General features: G+C 38.2%; 1 protein-coding gene across 1 annotated transcript; it reads right to left on the bottom strand.

The window, feature by feature from the left end:
* Positions 1–6,705: 6,705 nt before the first annotated feature.
* Positions 6,706–9,368, bottom strand: LOC140928331 (salivary antigen-5-like). Its single transcript, XM_073378070.1, has 3 exons — positions 8,974–9,368; positions 7,826–8,081; positions 6,706–7,313 (listed from the first exon to the last, which is right to left on the bottom strand). Exons 1-3 carry the CDS (start codon positions 9,341–9,343, stop codon positions 7,022–7,024), a joined length of 918 nt encoding a protein of 305 aa, XP_073234171.1. The 5' UTR covers positions 9,344–9,368; the 3' UTR covers positions 6,706–7,021.
* Between the last annotated feature and the right edge of the window lie 10,839 nt (positions 9,369–20,207).

A 20,207-nucleotide genomic window follows, 5' to 3' on the forward strand; every position in this document is an offset into this window, starting at 1 on the left:
TGGTGAAATGGCTCGTTGCTTGACACTCAATCCATTTCCAGAATTCAAAATTATATAGAATTGAGACGACAATAGCGTTGAAAAAAGCGACCTGATTGTCTATAGACTCTGAAATCAGTAGTGGGGGGACTCATGTAGCATGGTTTCAGCTAGGCCGGATTATAAGTGCGATGAGCCTCATTTATTCGATTTTCATTTTCGACATCTTTTCATTGTCTTTCATTTTCTTCGTCTTAATGCCTTGCGCAATTCCATTGCACTTTTTAAAATCTTTACGAGTCGAATGTCCCTGGAATCTTGTTTTTTTGGTCTTGGCTGATAACTAACCCTCAGTTAGAGAGATGACTGTTCAAAATAACATAACAATTTCTTGCCTGGGCTAATTTCCAAAATCTTCCCCAATATTTCCTCCATTGACCGATCATCTGTGGCTTAAAGCGAAGTAGCTTCAATTTCCCCTCACAGGACACAACCAAGATGAAAAAAACATCAATTCATTGACTATATTATTATTCATTGGATTCAAAGGGTCAATTGCTTCAATTGCTTATTGCCTTCGCTTACTTTTCATTTTAAGACAATTATTATTTTAATTCACTGATAAGCAATGAACGTATTTTGCAACTCTAGTTTACAGTTACAGTCACGTCATATGAACGTACAGACAGACGATGGACTCGTTAACCAGTTCAAGCCAATAGCGATCTTTTGTTAAGGTTTGATTTTTTTTCACTCATTTTTTCGTCAGAATTTTTCTCAGCATAAGCACGTTATAAAAATTAATTAATACTTACTAGGCTTGGTTTTCTAAGTAAATCTATCTCAAACTATTTTAGGTTGTGGTTGTTAAAAAATGACAACAACAACAACAACAACAACAAGCAAAAACGAACAAACAAGCAAAGTAAACAAACAAAAATACCAAATTTAAAGGCATTAGAGAAATTTAAATTTTGCGCATAAATATGAATCAGTCACATCTCATCCGAGATAGAGACACAGTTGTTAACAATGGGGTCAAAAGTTCCTTTTTTGACGTTTCGCTTAAACTCTTCTTTGCCATCTTTGTTTCCTTGGGGCCTATAGCGGGCTACAATAAACCAACAGTGTTCATCGTTAACATCCTTCTGAGCAACCCCGATACCTAATTCATTTGAAGCATTCCACACGAGTTGTGTGAAATGCGCAGTTTCTTTGGAAGCTGGATCAGGGTCTTCAAAGTTATAGCGGCAGACCTCTGCATACCTAAATGACAACAACAAATTCTTATTTTTAAAACCTTTGCATATGACAAAAATGTTAAGACTAGTATTTTTATTTATTATTACTGTTATTATAATTAGTATTTATTATTATTATTATTGTAATAACAATAATTAGAATAGGTAATAGCAAGATTTAATTGTAGTGATATTTGGTATAAATACCAGGAGTGACATTGCGAAATTGTTAAACGTAAATTTGAGATAATTTTGAAATATTACGAGGCTGCTCTAAGCCCATCAAATTGCAGAAATTTATCATGTAGTAGTATAATACCGGTAATTATTATTATTGATCTTACTATTATTTCATAAATTTAGACGAGATTTAGTACTAAATGTCACAGTAACCAAATGTATGGTAGTTGTAAGGTCGAATTCTAATCGAAAGTCGAAGGTTGCGCAGATTCTTGGAAATAAATTCTTCTCTTTCATAGTGATTTCCGATTCCCCCTCCCCCCCCCCCCACTTTTTTTATGGACCTATTTAATTCTCAGGTATGTTTAGTTGGGTTTTATTTAACCTCACGCATGGAAAGGTAAAAAACATTTGGAAAAGCAGTATAATAGGATTGGTCAGTTACCCCACTGAAGGAAGTTAATCAATACTTGCAGTTCTTTTAGGGTAGTGAAGGAGTTTAGATGACGATCAAGGCTAGCTACTTAGAGACAGCGTGAAAGCCCTCCACTTCTTACCAAAACGAGGCTAATTTATTGGAGTTGATTTTAGCGCTTTTTTTCCTCTTAACGATAACGACACAAACGAACAAGAAAGTTAGAAATAACAGTTTTCTTACCAAGCCTCGACCACGTGTTGTATTATGCTATGTGGATTGAACAGGTCACTTTTGGAGCATATTTTTGCTAAACTTTCGCCTTCGTTCTCTTTATTAAGAACATTGCTCGCTTGATGAGTAAGGCTTTCTTGACCAGCAAGTTTTTCGGCCATTGTACGTGCTTCATAGACCAAATCCTGGACGAGTTTCATCGGCTGTGACAGATGTGTCTTGCGAAAGGCGTTATGTGCTGCCAGGGCCATTTTTTCCGCTTTTGAAACTGCAAAAACGGGAAAGGTTTGGTAAGTGTGGGTTATAATTGTTGAGGTAGGCAAGCAATTAGAATAACTGTAAAGAAAGGCTTTTGAAAATAGTGTGGGACGTTAAGAGATAGATTTGTTGCAGATTGAGTTTAACTCTCGTCTTCTCTTAATTCTTAAATGGAAGCTGTCCCCAGGTAGAACAACTACCAGGCTTTAGGGGACTAGGGCTACAACAAATCATGTCAGTATCAGGTCTGAGAGTCATTGCTAACTTGTACTACTTACATGTGATCATAGGTTTTGATGTAACTTGAACGGCCTTTCCAGAACCTGAAGGTTGCACTGCTGTGGTACCTTTACCTTGATTTGGTTTCTGAGTTGGTGGGTTACTCCCTAGTCCAGATGTAGGTGGGACTTGTGTAGAAGTTAAGCTTCCAGGTTGGTTGCTTGCAGGTTTCGTTTGAGTTGGACTGCTCTTGCTCTGGATTGGTTTACTAGGTACATTGGTTGGCTTGTGCTGGTTTCCTTTAGAAGGCGGATTTGTAGTTGGCTTGCCACCACCTTGTGAAATGGGCCCAGCGTTTTTAGTGGGTTTCGGTGTCACTTGGAATGCTTTTCCCTGAGCTCTACCGGATGGTTTTCCTGACGAAACGGGGTTAGTTGGGGTAGGTGAATTAACCGGTTTTGTTGGTGTATTTCCTACTGTAGACATTACTTTCACCGTCGGCGTGTTTTGCTGGCCAACTGTCGGTTTTTGTGTCGAAATGGAACGACTCTGTTTGGTCGAAACAGGCCTTTGACTGGGTTTTTGCGACGTTGGTGAGGACGGGTTGTTATTTGGGGGTGTTATGCCTGCTCCATTTGTCACCATTGATGTCGACTTATTTAAAGACGCATTTTTGGTAGGGCCAGGACCATTACTTGGTTGCTGATGTTTGGATTTCGAGGTGGTTTGCATTGTCTTTCCTGATGGCTTTGCTTTACTCAACGAAGGTGACGTCACCTGGTTTTGGTTTCCCGTTGCGGAGGGCTGTTTATTTGCAGTCGCAGGATTCTGTGAAGTGGGGCCAATGGTAGTGCTAGGTTTCTTGCTAATTTGTGGCTTTAGGGATGGGGTGGCCTTATTTTGATTTGAAGCTACTGCTGCTGTATTCCCTATTGATTTAACTTTCTTGCTAGGTGTTGACGACGCTGAACTACTCTTTGACGTTTGGATAGTTCCGCTATTAGGTTTTTGGCTAATGGGAATTCTTGTTAACGAAGTAACCTGACTGGAGGTTGCTGAGTTTGTTACTTGGCTCGTCGGTTTTATTTGTTTTCCACGTAAAGGTGGGTTTTTAGTTGATAAGACACCTCCCTGTGTCGTACTCTGACCTTTACTTGAATTTGCTTTTGCTGACCTTGTTGTTTTCCTCGAGGGAGATACGATGGCCTGTTGTGTGGTAACCACACCTGCTGTGTTTCCTACTGGCGAAGTCGGGCTACCTCGAGGCATAGAATTAGGCGGCTTTTGGGTCGTTTTTAAGCTGTTTTGAGCCTTCTCTAATTTTTTCTGGTGGGCCTTTGAGTCCATGGATTCCACATGAATATTTAGTTCAGCTTTATTTCCATGAGTAGTTACCTCTCCAGTTATGCTGAACTTGTCCTTTTTAGTCAATTCTGATCGTTTAAGTGGGTGAACTTAAGGACGTCAAAATAAAATGCAATGTAAGTAATGTTAAAAAGGCTAACGACAGCTAATTTATCACGGGGTTACTCTTGGGAAATCTTGGTGGGGGTGTGCTCTCCAAACCTGTTCTTTAAACTTTATTTTAGACAAAAGAAAAAAAAATTCCAAACCCGTTTTCAGACCTGGTCTCTAAAATCCAGACCCGTTTTCAGACCTAAAACTACTTAGATTATAATGTCAACGAAAAGATCCATTTCAAATTCGCGCATTATATTTCTTCCTTATTCATTTGGAATTGAAAAGACAAGTACGTTTATACACTCCCGTAGTTTCCTCGAAAACCTATCCCATTCAGACCAAAATGTGACAAGTCTATACTCATTTTCAGACCAAAACGTTATTGAACGTCGTTATCTTGTTTTTGCACATTGCATTTCTGAGGGCAGCAGTTTTAAAGCTTTTAAGTAACGTCTAATTCATACTACTGCCTTTAAATGCAGATGCTGTTTTCTTACTTTATGTTATTTTCTAAAAATTTATTATTTCTTATGTTTTATTTTTCAAGTTAAACTCCTGTGTTGTGGGTAAAAGACCAAAACCAGGCCTCATCATGCTTTGTTTCCCTTGTAAATAATCTGAGATCTTTCTCTTAGAAATACAAGTACGAAAGTAGTTGATTAGGAATAGTTAGTAAAAATTTCAGCCAAGCTTTGACTGAAAATTGTGGGACTCATCATGGCATGGCCCTTTTTATGACAAGCGCGACAAATCTCCCTTCCTCACTTTTGGTTCAAGATATGCAAGTGCGGTTCTCTTTTATAGTTAGCCTCAAACAAAATTTCCAAATTTCTTCTCGAAAAAATAAAGTACTTGTTGGTACCTTAAAAGTCTACATGAAGCGTCGTGAAATTCAGAAAATGATTAATAATATCATTGTTTTGTTTTGAAATAAGCTAGAATATAAAAGGGAAAAAAAGGATCTTTTTTAAAGTTGAAAGTTTAGTTTTTGGACTTGTTTTGTAGCAGCATAAGCTTACGTTTAGGCTATTCGTACCTGCACCATCAGCATAAACGGTGAATACTACGTACAAAGAAATTATTGCTAGGTTAACAGCCAACATTTCTGTGCGTACTCAACAAAGATTCCTCCCACCTGGAAAAAAAGTAGGGAGGAAAAAAAAAATAAATAAAAAATTGATGAAATTGATACCAGGGCTCTCTTTTGTCATCTAGGTTGTCATAAAGACTGGAAGTTCACTTACCATAGATCAACAAACCGTAAAGTGTCCCTTGGCACGGATTCTTAAATAGTTTAGATGGTATATGGTTTCAGTATATCAAGTGCCGTTAAATACAGTCTTAGGAGTTTTTAGGTACCTTTAAAAACAAAAAGAAAATTTCTTGCCGACTTAAGACATTATATCTTTATTTATGGCCGTAGATACGGTAGTGTCTATAATCAGTGACTTTGTTTGTCGTCTATGTTAATATTGCTCGTTTTGTGAAGCCTAAAAAATTGACTGAACTAAATCAATTTCAACTTCAGTTTTGGTATAGCTAATTGGAATTTGTTACGGTAATTTAAATCTTATGATAAAGTTTACAGACGTTTACCTACCTGGAATCTTGTCCAGCTTCTAATCTTATCACAGTTGATAGAACATTCTGCTTGCAGCTGGTTTTGGTAAACACATAACATAATCACCAGTCATAATGTTTGTTGAGTAACGGAACCAGTACCAAGGGCTTATATTTCTTTTGTTAATGCGTTTTCGATAGTAAATCAGGTTTGAAAATACTTCGACATGCTTTGAGCATTGTTCTATTCACAACTCGTTGGAAACCTCCTACTATTACTAACGGAGACTGTAAAGTACGTAGTTTTGACCAAAGTAGAAATCGTAAATAATGAATCAAATCTGGTACTAGTCTCGGCTAGAACACCCTCACCGAACTGAATAATGTATGCTAACCTCGCCAGCCTATAGTCGGGCATGTGCTAGTGGTACCAACAAAACGCTTAATACTAGAGCTAATATAATAAATTTCGGAATTTAATTATATTTTTTTCCCGTCAGATCCATAAAATTGTGGAATAACCGATTATATCGTACATTTCTAAATCTGAGGTCAAATTTCCCCTTCTTCCTAAATCGCCAGCTCATTTTCACACAAAATAGTATTTTTGGAGATTGTAGCAGGTCGCATGCTTTTCTCTGCCTCTACTTCTGCCTCTGCCTCTTTCTCTTAATTTTAACCAACAGCAGGCAGAAAAAGAAAAAAAAATAACATTGGCGTTTCAGTAACAAGTAGTTCAACAACAAATCTAGTATCTGTTTTATGCCACTGACAAACCGACCAAGCCAAAAATATTATTAAACTGCGTAATTGGTCAGTTTGTTTCAAGACTTTTGGATTGTTTTTGTTTGACAATGTTTGTTTTTTTTTTTCAAACTCGCATCTATTCCATATGAAGAAGATAGGACCATCGCGTTAAGAAATGAAAACGTTATGTACTACGAACTCTCTAAAACCTCCATTTTCTTTCGCTAACCCTAATTTTGTTCTTCTTTATAATCCAAGTAGAAAGAGGCCATTGCAATAAAAATACTTTTCTACTGTGAACAATAAAATTTCTCGTATTTTCAAACCTTTTTTAACTTAAAATGTAATGATAACAAGAGACACTTGTTACAAATACACCTGTTTATTTCAGCACTGTTTACATGTCTTGACATTATCTATTTACCTGTTAATTTAAACACCTCATAGGCTCCATATTGTAAATTGAAGACCACCCATGCAGGGAATTTTAACTATTGATCTTTCTTAAACCCTTCCAGGAAAGATTGTGTCGATCTTTGGCCACATTGATTTCTTCTTTTCGCTCCTCAAAATTGATATTCACATGTTTTCTATCGTCAGTATACTTCCAGTATCGTGAACCTGTCGTTACAAGGTTTTCTTTTCGACTGGTTTCCGCAATGAAGCCCCGACTAGCGTTAATTTGTAAATCGAGTCCACCAGTCTAAATTTCCCTTCTCGTTATCGGTCAGTTTTTTAATACAGCTCCTTGAGCGAGAAGTTGGCTTGGAACTGGTTTGCAGAAACTTGAATCAAAAGCACCCTTTCTGACATTATGTGCATAGAGCAATGCATTCCCTGTGTTTCCTCGAGGTCTGTACCGGGCAACGTAATACAGACATTGCAAGTTATTGACCTTTCCATATGATATTCCAACGCCCAGGGACCTGCTTCCTTGCCAAGTCATTTGCGTGAAGTGTCTGTAACTGTATTTGTCTGATGGAGGAGTCTTAAAGTTGTACTTGCATCCCTCGTCATACCTATAATTATAACAAGACAAAACCTGGGGCGATAAAGAAAAGCACCTTAGAGGGCAGTTAAGGAGTGTCCAGGTGTCTACGTTGAGGCTGATACATTTTCTGAGTTGAAGTTTCATTTCCTTTGTCTCACATTCATTATCATATATTATCATAACCAAAAACAGTGTTTCAAGGAAGATTCCAATAGTCCTGGTGCCGCAGTCAAGGTTAATACCTCATACTATTGCTGACGTAAATAATGAGACGACTCTTCCAAATCCGAAGTCGCAACTCATAATTTTGCATCGACAAAATGCAGTCAATAAACAACTGATTACAAAATACTATACTTACAGGAAGAGTTAAAAGAATTTGGTAAGGGTTTGGTAGGGTTCATAACTTCCAAATTATCCAACTAGACATCACCAAACTATTAATATATTCTTGGTCTCAGTTTTGTGTTTCGTCGACATTTAGACAACCCATCTCTATCACATCAGCCGGAAAAGAACAATATCTTTTTTTTTACTTACCAGCGCTTCATTATCTGCCTTAATGCCTTAGCAGGGTCAGGTTTTGTAATTGAGCACCTAAAGCCCAGATTTTCCCCTTCATTCTTGGATGCGAGTACAAAGTCTTGTTCTGGTCGTAAGAGTTTATCCTTCGCCACGTTTTCGGCGTATTCCTGAGCATCTTTCTCAAGGTTGCTATCAAGACTTAACAGCGGTGCCTCGTGTATTGAGCGGTAGTAGTTATGCAACTGCAATGCCATGCTACTTAAATCTGGAACTGAATATTATGAATTAAACAAAGTATAATGTCTGTTGAATAGCCATAGGTCAAATACGAGAAGGAGAATCCATCTAGACGTACTGTCTGAAATGTTTCTTTCCTAGCCAAATATCTATTGTATTACTATACATGGCCGTCTATAGTAAATGCAAGAAAATGGACCCCATCAGTTAAAATAACAAACAAACAAACAAACAAAATACAAAAAAAAAAAAAAAAAAACACCGACCAAAAAGATTTCAATAGTCGTGCGCTGTTTGACTGAACAATTTTGCGGGCAGTTAATTATTCTATAAGACCCGCTTAATATCCTTTCCCGCTCGTCTACGCCAGTCAACCTCATAGATATGATACTAAGTTAGACGTTTTTTTCAATGAATTGCTTTAACTTAAACCCATTTCGAGCTCCGTAATTATAATGTGAGAAAAAGGCCTGTTTTTTTTTTCTCTCTCTCATTAATTTACATCCCTGTACTCCTTATCCTTGAGCCCAAAAATATCTGAATAGAAAAAAAAGTGAAAATCCAAAACTTACAATATGGACCAAGAAATAAAGTTTTTTTTTTTTTCATTTGCCTAAACCCTATTTAGACTGGGCATCTTTTTGCTTCTTGGGACTTGGGGGAACGCTTAAGAGTCTCCAATGTATATCTCCGCTCTTGACACGGCCACCATAATTACATTACTTTTCCAACATGTAGGAGTACCTTAATTGACACAATGACGTAATTTGATGACACTGTGGCGTCATGCTGTTGAATTTATTCGAACGACCAAATTCCACTCATCCATTGGCTGATAAAGCAAATAACAAACGTCGACAGAAGCTATTTTAAAAGGCCCTGTGAAAGTCGCTCTAAAGAAAAAAAAAAAAGGTCATTTCTCTTACTGTTTATGGGTTCTTTATCATTTGACGGGTCATCTGATGGTATGGATGTTGTCGGAGTAACACTTGCACTTTTCTCTGGAACCGGTGTTGTTTTGCAACCAGTGTTGATAGTTGTGACACATTTTGTTGATGCTGCAGCACTTGTAGGTGCAGAGGTGGGTCTTGGACTAGTACTGTTTGTAAGCAGTATTGTCGGTGAAGGTTGATGACTTGAAGCTGACGGGATTGCTTTGGTTAACGACGTGGCTCGTGATGTAGTCCTTGTCCCTAATGTGGGCACATTTGTCGGCGTTGCAGTTGGTAATGTCTTTGCACTTGTGTTATTAACGCCCTCCACGTGAATATCAATCACAAATTTATTTAAATCCATTTCGCCTCTACCTTTGATGGTAAATTTTATGCCAACTAAAACAAAAAAAAGGACCAGCTCAAGTTTCGAATTATACTTGGCTCAGATTTCCACTTTCGTGGTCAGTGAAAGCACGTGCAACAACCCAATCATGGCTCAAAGTGTATAAGCCAACCCCCACTCTTCCCCCCCCCCCGTCCCCCCGAAACTGATCTACTGTTTTTTCCCTCAGCCCACACCTTCTTCTGGTATTTACTGTTTATGTCTCATTCTGGTCCGAGACACTACACCATCGCTAACGTCCCAGATCCCACACCACAGACCCTTGATCTAAAGCCCTTTTTCTTGTTCCCACACTCCTGGCTACGACCGTGAAATAGGTAAATTAAAAAACTCAACTATTCTCTAGACTATAACTGTCAAATCATCGATGCACAACAACTTTAACTCAAAGATTTATCTCCAAAACATAATTCTAATATCTGAGTAGAAGGCAATAAACAATTTACAACAACAACTTACCACTTTCCTCAAATGTTGCTTGAAGAAATAACAGGCAGATAACATACATTGTTGCTTAGTACGTTATAACTGAGATTAAATGCTTTACGAAATACTGAGGCCCAATCCGTGATCGCTAAGCCATTAATGGTCACACTACTTGACTGTGAATAAAGTTATAAAGAGAAGTCAGATTATTAGCTGATAAGAATAACTCCTTACAGGAATGGAATCTATAACGAAGTAAGTCATGTAAAAATATATGATTCTTCCAGATAAATTGTGTTTACTGGCTTGAATTTGACAATTTTTCTCCTAAGGAAATTAAAACAAATAGATTTATGTAGTTAATTGATATGTTTTGAGATTGGAAGGTCAAACAAACTGTTGTACAAAGAACCTAAGTTTATCAGAAATTAGTTGTATTCTGAAATGTGTTCTTTTCTGTACACTTATCCGTAAACTTTCCTTCTCTAATGGATTATTTACTCTTCCTAATCCGTAATTTGCTTTAACAAAGAAACATTTTGGTGTAACCTGATGAAAGGTTTCATTCATTAGATTCATCAATGTTATAAGCAAGGTTCAAAACGTCGAAATCTCTCTCCGTAATCAAATAACTTACCTATTACCAAACGCAAAAAATATAAGCAACATTGGAGTGTTCCTTTGTTTAATGGCTGAGCTTGGCCCGAATAGATATGACTAATAATAACCTGCCTGAAGTGATTCACTGGTGATAGCTTGTGATCAAATTCACTGCCTCAACAGTACCCCAAACATACCAGTTAAACACGGGACTTCTTCAGTACGTAACAATCAGGCAAATTAAGATGTTAGATTGTCTTTGTTGTGTGTGAAGCCAAAAGAAAAATAAAAGGAAATGAAATCAATGAAATAAATAGAAAATAAAAATTCTGGCTCCTCAAAAGGAGCGAAAAAAATATTTAAGTATAGCAGGATTTTAAATATTCCTCTATAGGTATTAAACCGGGAAACGCGGATGTGGTGATAATATATTATTTTCACATATAATAACATTTTAATAATTATATCCTAATATTTTTATTATTAAGTTACTCACTCAACTTAGTTGCACAGTGTTCATAGATCATCGTACAAGCTAATTAAATTGGCGCTTTTCTAAATTGAAAATAAGAAGAATTGGATAAGAGAGGTATATTTTTGCTCCCTTTTAACATTGTATGCATGTTAACTGTAACGAAGGCCTGTCTAATTATTGGCGCCTTTTTTTTTTTTGCTATATAATTATATATATTTCAAGACTTTCCACTTTGTTCATTTTTTTCCATTTTTCATTTTCTGCAGGCTAGCTGTTAGTCAGGGAGGTGCGAAAAGACGGCAACCAATTTGCTTTACTCATATGTACGCTTAAAACGCTTTGAATCCAACTCGATTTCAGGCTCTACTAGCAATCTTGCGTGGGGCAAGCTGGATCGCTTGCAAATGAGACGTGCTCGATGGTTTTCGCATAAATTTTTCATATACCAAACAGACATACTAAACTACAGTTACTGTCACACTAAGCTAAAGTAATTACAAGCAAGCAAGAAACTTATTTTTTACTTGAGTTTCTTTATTTAAATTTGGTATAATAGATCCCATACTGTCAATCAACTACTCTGAACAAAATCTCACTAGTTGCTTGACAAGTTCAGTTGTAGAAACCACCGAAAGGTCACGCCATTAGTATAGTAGGAAGGCGAAGTAAATGACTTCTTTTGGTTATAAAAATCCAGCTTTTTCGTTCATCTTGACTATTTGTTTTCCTTATTCTTTACAGGTGATTCTTTATCATCTGGTGGATTAAACCCTACAGTTTAAACATGCGTACTTAATTTCAGTAAGAGATAGAAAGTCTAAAATAAATAATATAAACGCCCAAAAGCAGGAGCCCATAACCTAGAGCGATTAAATCCCATGAGGCTGGACCGGCTTACTTTTAGATACATTTTAGAGCAGTTTTTTTTCCCCGAAAGTTGAAGTCCCGCTCAGTCTATGAGCGCATTAGAAGAGCAAGATATCTAAAAGTTAAAACTGTAAACGCCATTAAAATGTCAAGACTACCATTTCAGGACTTAAGGTTTTGCTTGCTGGTTTGTAGGGGAAAATATGTTCTAACCCCAACCCCCAACCAAAATTAAAATAAATAAATAAATAAATAAACTGCTGACACGAACGAGTACATGGTAGTAGCATGCTTACTCCCTCTTATGGGCTCCCGCCAAAAGATTGTTTACCTGCTCTGGAGATATAACACTGGCAAGGAGAATAACAGACACGGAGAAATATCGTTTTAACCAAATGTATCGGCGTTATTGCCACTTTTTCATTAGACGGGGGTGCAATTTAACTATCGCTCACGTGAAGATTGTGAAACACGAGACCATTTCGTTGCGCCGGGTTCGAGTGGAAGGTCCTGACTTTAAGGAACCAAAACTATCCTAAATGCCTTCTGTCCCAGTTGCCAAATTTTAACTTTCAAAGTTTAGACATGAGCAAAATTTTGAGATGAAGTCAGGTAAGGACGTGGATCGGAACGGGCGGTTAACAAGTGGTTCCCAGCCGAAGGTCAGTAAACAACTAAAGTGATGAGAAATGCAACCAGAAGACGAAAGAATTCGCTAAGAACTGTGGGACTTTCATTGTTATGGAAATATAATTGTTTTATTTCCGATGCTGAGAATAGCAGATTATATTACCTGCTTTTGCTAGCCATCGCTATGTGGCCGAAAGTTATTAAAAAATCTCATGCATCCAACTTTTGTTGACCATTCAGATAGATATCTGACGACTTCCCCTACGCGTGTGTCTCAGCGTAGTTTTGAAAAGAAAACCAACCATCTTTCCGTAACATTTATTCGAACGCCTTTTACCAGCTTCGCAAAAAGATGAATCAAAGCTCCCTTTTTTCACATTTTCTTTAAATCGCGAAACGTCGTCAACGTTTCCCCCTGGGGAGTAACGCGCCGCTACGTAATAGCACGTAAGGCCGTTTTCTTCTTTACTACTCCATCCCAATCCGACCTCCTCGGTCGATCTCCAGACAAGCTGCGTGAAATGTCCAGTTGACTGCGACCAGCCTGGATTGTCAAAGTCGTATTTGCACACTTCCTTATACCTAAAAAAAAAAAAATTAAAAATAAATAAATAAACAAAAATAATAATAATAATAACAATAATAATAATACCGATAATAAACTTTAACACGGAACATTTTATCCTCCAATTTCGATTGAGTATTTCTACACTTGATAGTACGCCATGGTCAGGAAGACCTGTTTACGTGTACTAGGATGTTTTTTTAAATGAATTTTTTTTCTCCCTTTTCAAAGACAATATGCCTTTCAAAGTCATCCTGATCAGCATCAGTATCACTTTGTTTCAGTCATTCAGAAGCTGACCGTTTTTTTTTTTCTTTCACGACGCTTAATTCACCATTGTCACATTGCGATGATACAACTGGTTTAACCCCAACCCGTTCGTCCCTCCCCCCCCCCCCCCCCCCCCCAACAAACCCAAAAAAATCCAAAAGCATTGCCTTTAATTTCTCTTGGGACGACTGTAAATACCCAGGAGAAAATGGAAACTATGGTTATACATGATTTTGCGGGGTAAACGAGCAATGGACTTTCCGGTAAGATTAAAAATTCACCGGGTCCTTGAAAGCGATTCAAGGATTTTTGAAACCCCGTTTGACCTGATTTTCGGGTGAATTACTTTAATTTTAAATAGTTCTCTTGGATCGTTCAGTCAAAAGTGAAAACAATCTCCCTTTTTATCGTACCATTCTAGACCACTTATTACCATTTATCAACCGCTCTTGTACTTATCTCGTCCGGATTCAACTCATAAGGGGTGCAAAACTTTGCTAAGCTCTCCCCCTGTTCTCCTGTATCATCTGTGTGGACAAGGCTTCCCTGAGATGCTATTCGTTCAGCGGTGGCTTGGGCATCACTGTTTAACTTAGAATTGAGCTTCAAGTCCGGTGCATCATGAATTTTGCGATATTTATTATGCACTTGCAAACCAGTCTGAAAGAAATCTATTTATACCAATTCATAGTCACAACAAATAGTTACCACCTGAGTAAAATTAACCCAGCGGTCAGCAGATGTGTTGCATCTTACAAGCGCTTGCAAGTTGATCGCTAGTTTAAGCGTTGTTCACTAGCTAGTTGAGATAAAAGCTGATTATTTATTTGAACAGCTTTAAACAGAGGCTGCAAACGGTTTCCAGTTTCCTGTTTCCTCGCGGCGTTTGAATTATAAGGCTTTAGTATTGTTTTGTGTGTTTGGAAATTTTTGATCCAGTTTATATATGAGGTCTTTTTTTTTGAAATCGTACATGAATGGAACGATCATCTAGAAATGTTTCGCCGACATAGTCAAGAACAATCGACAACTTGTGACTCCAGTGCAGTGTAACATTTAAGCAATAGAAGACGTTTTCCGTGTTTGCATAGCCCGATATAAACACGAGAGGGGTTGGGAGAATTCGAGGCAGTTATGCAAATCCGTGACGAATTGAATTCGACGGTTTGCAGAACGTCGAGAATTCTCTCAACCTCCCGAGTGTTTATATCAGGCTATGGAAATACAGGAAAAACGTTTTCTATTGCTTTTATGAATTAACTTTTCCTAGAAAAGTCCTTCTCGCGTAATCAATTCTTGTTTTGCAAAAAAATGCTTCCCAAAATACGGATTTTTCTCGCTTAAAATGTCAGCTAAAGCGAAAAATTTGACAGACCATGTTTCTTAAGATTTTCCATGTTTCAGCCGAGGCGGAAATGGGTAAATAAAGTAAACTTGTCGAGTTTTCAACTCAAAAAACTTTTTCAAATTCTTGCTTGCGTGACTAGAGCGCGAAAAGCAAAACACTTTGACTTCACAACAATTTATTCTTTCACATACTTTTATGCAAACACACCTCTCGGCCAGACAGAGCGTGCGTACTATTTGATATCTTACTACTACGACCAGAATCCTTCAGGCTTTTGTTTTCCTCTGCAAGTTAGGGCCTTTGTAATTTGAATCTCGTTGTGATTACCAAATTTAGATATGAATGGAAAAACGAAAAGGGAACTGGTCGATCGTAGTAGTTCAATGACGCCATCGTGCAAATATGGCGTATTTAAAACACATTACTGAAAGTAAATTGTAAAATTAATTGGTCCAGTCATCGGTACAACGTTTGTTTAAAAGAGATGCTGACGAGAAATTTACTGTCAAATAAATGAAGGAAATAAGCAATCTAATTAAGATAGTGACACTGTATTAGCCTTCTCTATACCTTCCGTCGTGGTAACAGCTTCTGTTGGTCTAGTACTTTTGGCGGTAGTCGTATCACTCTCTTCAGTAGTTGCTGTCCCTCCCGCCGTCGTAACCGCCTCTGTTGGTGTCGTACTTTTGGCGGTAGACGTTTCAGTCGGCTGAGTAGTTGGTGTCACCTGAGTCGAACTTGTTGGACTTTTTGCGGTGGTTTCGGTAGCAGCTGTTGATGAAGAGGCGGGAGACATGGTCGGTGAGGATGACGTTGTAGGTGATGATGATTCTTCAGTCGAGTGTGGAGTACTTGTGCTACTCGCGGCTGGCTTATTTAGCTGGCAAAGACTGTTCAGGATACATGATGGACACATGAGAGGTGAAACGCATAGATTTCCTGTCTTCGATACTGTGTCATAAACAAGCTGTCCTTTTATGGGAATTCGAAGGGATCCCGAATACCCTGCGGGAATATAGACCGGCAGAAAAATTAAGACACTCCATCACAATAGATCTAAAATGTTATTTCTGACGAATGAGCCCGCGAAGAAGACAGAAATAAATATTTTGACGGCACGAGATACAACAGGGCCTGGGTACTAGGCCGGGTGCACCATGGGTAGCCATATCGGGGGTATATAAGGCTGCGTATATCACGTGTACGTCATCTAGGCTTACGAACCACCCTCTCTTTGGTTTTTCTTTATTTTTGTTTTATTTATTTTTAGGAGCAACATATTCTCGATGACATTGTAAAGTCCCGTAGGAAGGGCTTTGAGCTTGAGCCTTGGTTCCTACCCAGATTTCCTGCCCGCGTTTTTTCCCTTCGGGGTTTTTTTGGGCAGGTTTTTTCTGGCCTCCGTCTGACCGCATTTACTTCAGTTTGTAAGCGGTAGCTCAGCTCTGCTAGTTTTCAGTTTTTTCCCGTTTCTTATTTTATGTACTTGTACAGTTATCTCAGTTTTTGCACCTGCTCCTTTACTTGATATATTTAGTTTCTATGTATAGAAACTAGGTCAGCTGTCCAGGAACCGCTCTTTAGGAGGCGACATAAGTCTCGTTTGATGCAGTTAAGTTGCAGGCAATGTTACAGACTTCTAGCCAGGGTCGTTATCCATTTGTTTACTTTCAATGTCCTGCCCTAGCCTTTTATGGCAGCCTTACTGTTTATTGGGCTACGTGCCTTGTTGGGTACATTAGTGGAGATAATTCCCAGTTTTCCTGGCACTCAGCCTCTGTGCTCCTGAAGTGTTCCCGGTCCCAGTTATCCGTTGATCAGAGTTTTATTAAATTTCCCCAGCCTAACTGGCAGCCTAACTGGCACTAAGCCTGCGTGCTTCGATTCTTTGGGGGACTCAGGTCGAGATCGACCAGTTGTAGCAAATCTCTCTTTTGCTTAGCCTCTGTGCTCCTGCCGTGTTCCCTGTGCCAGTTATGCGTTGTCAGAGTTTTATTTATTAGTTTCCCCAGCCTAACTGGCACTAAGCCTGCGTGCTTATTTGGGGGATTTAGGTCGAGATCGACCAGTTATAGCAGTTTTTCTTTTTGCTTAGCCTCTGTGCTCCTACAGTGTTCCCTGTGCCAGCTATATGTTGTCAGAGTTTTATTAATTAGTTTCCCCAGAATAACTGGCAGCCTAACTGGCACTAAGCCTGCGTGCTTAACTGGGTGATTCAGGTCAAGAGCGACCATTTGTAGCACGAGTTTTTTCTTTTTGTGAAAGCTAGTTTACGAGTGTTGTACATTAGGTATTCACCAGTAATCACCTATTATTGTATTTACATAAGTACTTTGTAGGGTTGGTTCTCGCCAAGCCGTCCCAAAATAAACTTATTTGCCATTACGTTTTGTCTGTTAATGTTGTGTAGTGGAGTCAAAATACATTGTTTGCATGGCTTAAATAGGTCAAAGAATGAGTAACTTACCCCTGGGAATAAAACTTAACAATACGAAAAACCAATGAGTACATAACAACCTCGTTGTTTTGACTTCCGACCTGAAGATTAAGAACAAAGAAATTATACCATTTTGAAAAAAAAATGCCTTGGAGAGAATTCTACTATAACGGCCTATTAATATGTTCCCCCAAAAAACCTTTACTGGTATGCTCTGTGCTGGAAAGTGTGCCTCGTTATAGCCAAGTTAGAGAAAAAAAAAACAAAAACAAAAAACAAAAGAAAACAAAAACAAACAAACAAATAAACAAACAAATAAAAAAACAGGCAAGCAAAAATGACAGTTGTACAACGAAGTGAGAAACAAAGCCTTTATGATGCTGAACTCGATATTTGTTCCACGAAAATGCATGCGCAGAATTCCCTCTTTAATTGTACGGATAAATTCTTAACCTTAACAGACACCAAGAAAGCAAGGCTACCACGCACTTTGATTCAATAAATCAAAAACACAATCCATGAAATTTTAGCAAAAGCTAATGTGAGTCTTCGAAAACCAATAAAAGCCAAAACGACAGCATGTATCCTTATGTTGAGAGCCCAAATTTCTGATGTCAATAACAAAAGTAAAAATATGGACTTCATATCTTTAAAACGATTCGTTTAAATATTATCAATATGATTGACTTAACAAGAAAATAAATATCCATAAATAATAACCAAAAAGCAAAACGGGCCGAAAAAGTATAGTTTAACAGACGAGAATAACATATAAGCAAGAAACATTTCATCGATATCAAAATAATCTACTTACATTTCGCAGTTTTCTAAATGTAAACAGGAAATATTTCCGTTTCCCTTTTTATCTGTCAAGAAGGCTCCTCCCACAACAATGAAGTAGGGTTGATGTACCTGCTAGATTGCAGAGGATTTGATTTAAAAACAAGTCGCGAATTTTACAAGAGTTATTTACGCAAACGTTTCTCTTAGCAAGGGTTATTTGATTGGCTATAAGCATTAATGCTGCTCCCTGCATGAACGAATTATTAAAGGAAGAAAAGGCTGGTGGAAGGGAGGAAGGAGAAAAGAAAGAAATCAGAAAAGAACAGAACAGAAAGAAAAAAAAAAAAAAGGAAAGAAAGAAAAAGAGGGCAGAAAGCCTGTCACCTGGCGAATACTTTGTTTCCATTTTTGCGTGCCTGAAGCTTGTTTCGGTGCCCTTTAGCGGTTTACATTTCCGAAATGTAAACCGCTAAACGGCACCGAAACAAGCTTCAGGCACGGTTATTGGTCACCTTAATTTTTTAAGCTTGAGAAAAGTTTCCCAGAGAGCATCATGTAAAGCTCTGAGATGGGACAAAGTTAATACGATTCGCAGAATCTGCCTCTTCCAATATCTCATTTTGATAGACACTAGTGTTTTACTGGAAAAAATACCACTCGTAAACTTCATAAAATCTACATCCGGGACCTGAGTGGGTTATTTTCTGTAATCTCACACTTGAGTTCATCGATGACGTAATTTCGGTAATAGTAGACGATCAGGTACTTGCTTCCGTTGATGTCAAAGATGTCTGTTCCTATTTTTTTTCTCATGATCGACTGGGAAGATCAGGTTGCATTACCACTGGCTGAGCTGGTTCGTGTTTGTTGCATGAGGGACAGTCTGATGTCATTGGAGATACCTGGCCAGAATACATACTCCCTAGCCAGGAGAATGCACTCGGGTTCGCCCTAGTGGTCTGAGTTGATGGTCTGTAAGACTTCATTCCGCATGTCCTCTGGTACGACTATCTATTATTTTATCGATGTCTTTTTGTCTGTATAATAAAAAGAACATTACGCGGCGGCTGGAAGATATGAATTTTATTTTCTCGTGGCAAAAACAATATTTCACTCACGCGCGGCGCTCGTTCGTAAAATTATTATTGTAATAGGCCATCTTTGGCCATTTTTTGACCATTTTGCATATTCTGGGGCCTGGGAACGAGTCTGAGAGGGAGCTGGGCACAAGCATCCGAGCAAAACCAAGATGGGGGCGCCAAACTCGGAATTGGTAGAAGTCACTGACCATGACGAAGGACTTATAAGCTATTACACACGAAGGCCATGTTAGTTTTAAGGATTAAATAATAAATGAACATATTTTTGTTTAGCCTCACCTTAAATGGATGAAATAATGTTTCAATATTAAATTTTACCGAAGCATAATTCGAGCATAATTATAGTAGAATTGCCTTTTTTTTTTGGGGGGGGGGGGGGGGGTGCAGGCTTTTTGAGCAGAATAGCCTTTTTTTCGAGAAGAAGGTGTAGGGGCCTAATCATGGTTCAATTTATGGTCTCGACCTCTCGCGAAAATAAAACTGTTTTTCTTCTACGGTCATGCATTTTAATTCTGAAAGTTGTAAAAAAACTTAAGAATTTATCATTCCTATACTCTATATTTCCATGCGGCTTGTAGCGGCCAACTACAAAGAGACAGTAGCTGGAGCCGAATGGATTTCCATTTATGATCATAGACTTGGGCAACTTTCTTTTCGCAAATCCGATACCAAGTTTTGTGCCGGCCTTCCAGACCATCTGGGTGAAAACTTTGACCGACTGATCTGTTGTTTTTTGGTTTATGGACGCTAAAGTTATAGGTACAAACGCCTTTTTACCTGCTAAGGCAATGCATAACGTTTAGACGTTTAATAGGGCTTTCTAACCGGAGCCAAGTGCAAAAGTGAGTCGTTTTATTGAGACGAAAATGATAATGATCAAAGAGGTTTGGAGCAACTCTGAAATTGCTTACAGAGACAAAGGTCCAGGCGCGGATCTAGGATAAATACTAACCGATTTCCTAAACCAGCCCAAAAGGCGTAAGTTTCTTGGGGTGTCTGGGGCATGTTTCCCGGGCAAATTGTTTGGATTTTAACTCCCTAAAGTCCCCTTCGGTTACCTCTGTTACCTGGGTTTCTGAGTAATTCAGACAGGATAGACTCAGGATATTGGCCAATTCCATTCTCCTCGGATGGAACCTTGCAAATCGGCGGTAATTATTATTATTTCTAATGCCCGGAAAATTAGAAAAATAGATTATCCAAACTATTCTCCAGAAAACATATATCCGCCCAAATTTTAAGGAAGCTAGAAAAAATGCAGAAAATCTTTTCCCATGGTATTTATCAATTTTGCATAGCATTTAGTATACAAAAAACATTG

The sequence above is a fragment of the Porites lutea genome, chromosome 2 (assembly GCF_958299795.1).
Source record: "Porites lutea chromosome 2, jaPorLute2.1, whole genome shotgun sequence".
NCBI lineage: Eukaryota > Metazoa > Cnidaria > Anthozoa > Scleractinia > Poritidae > Porites > Porites lutea.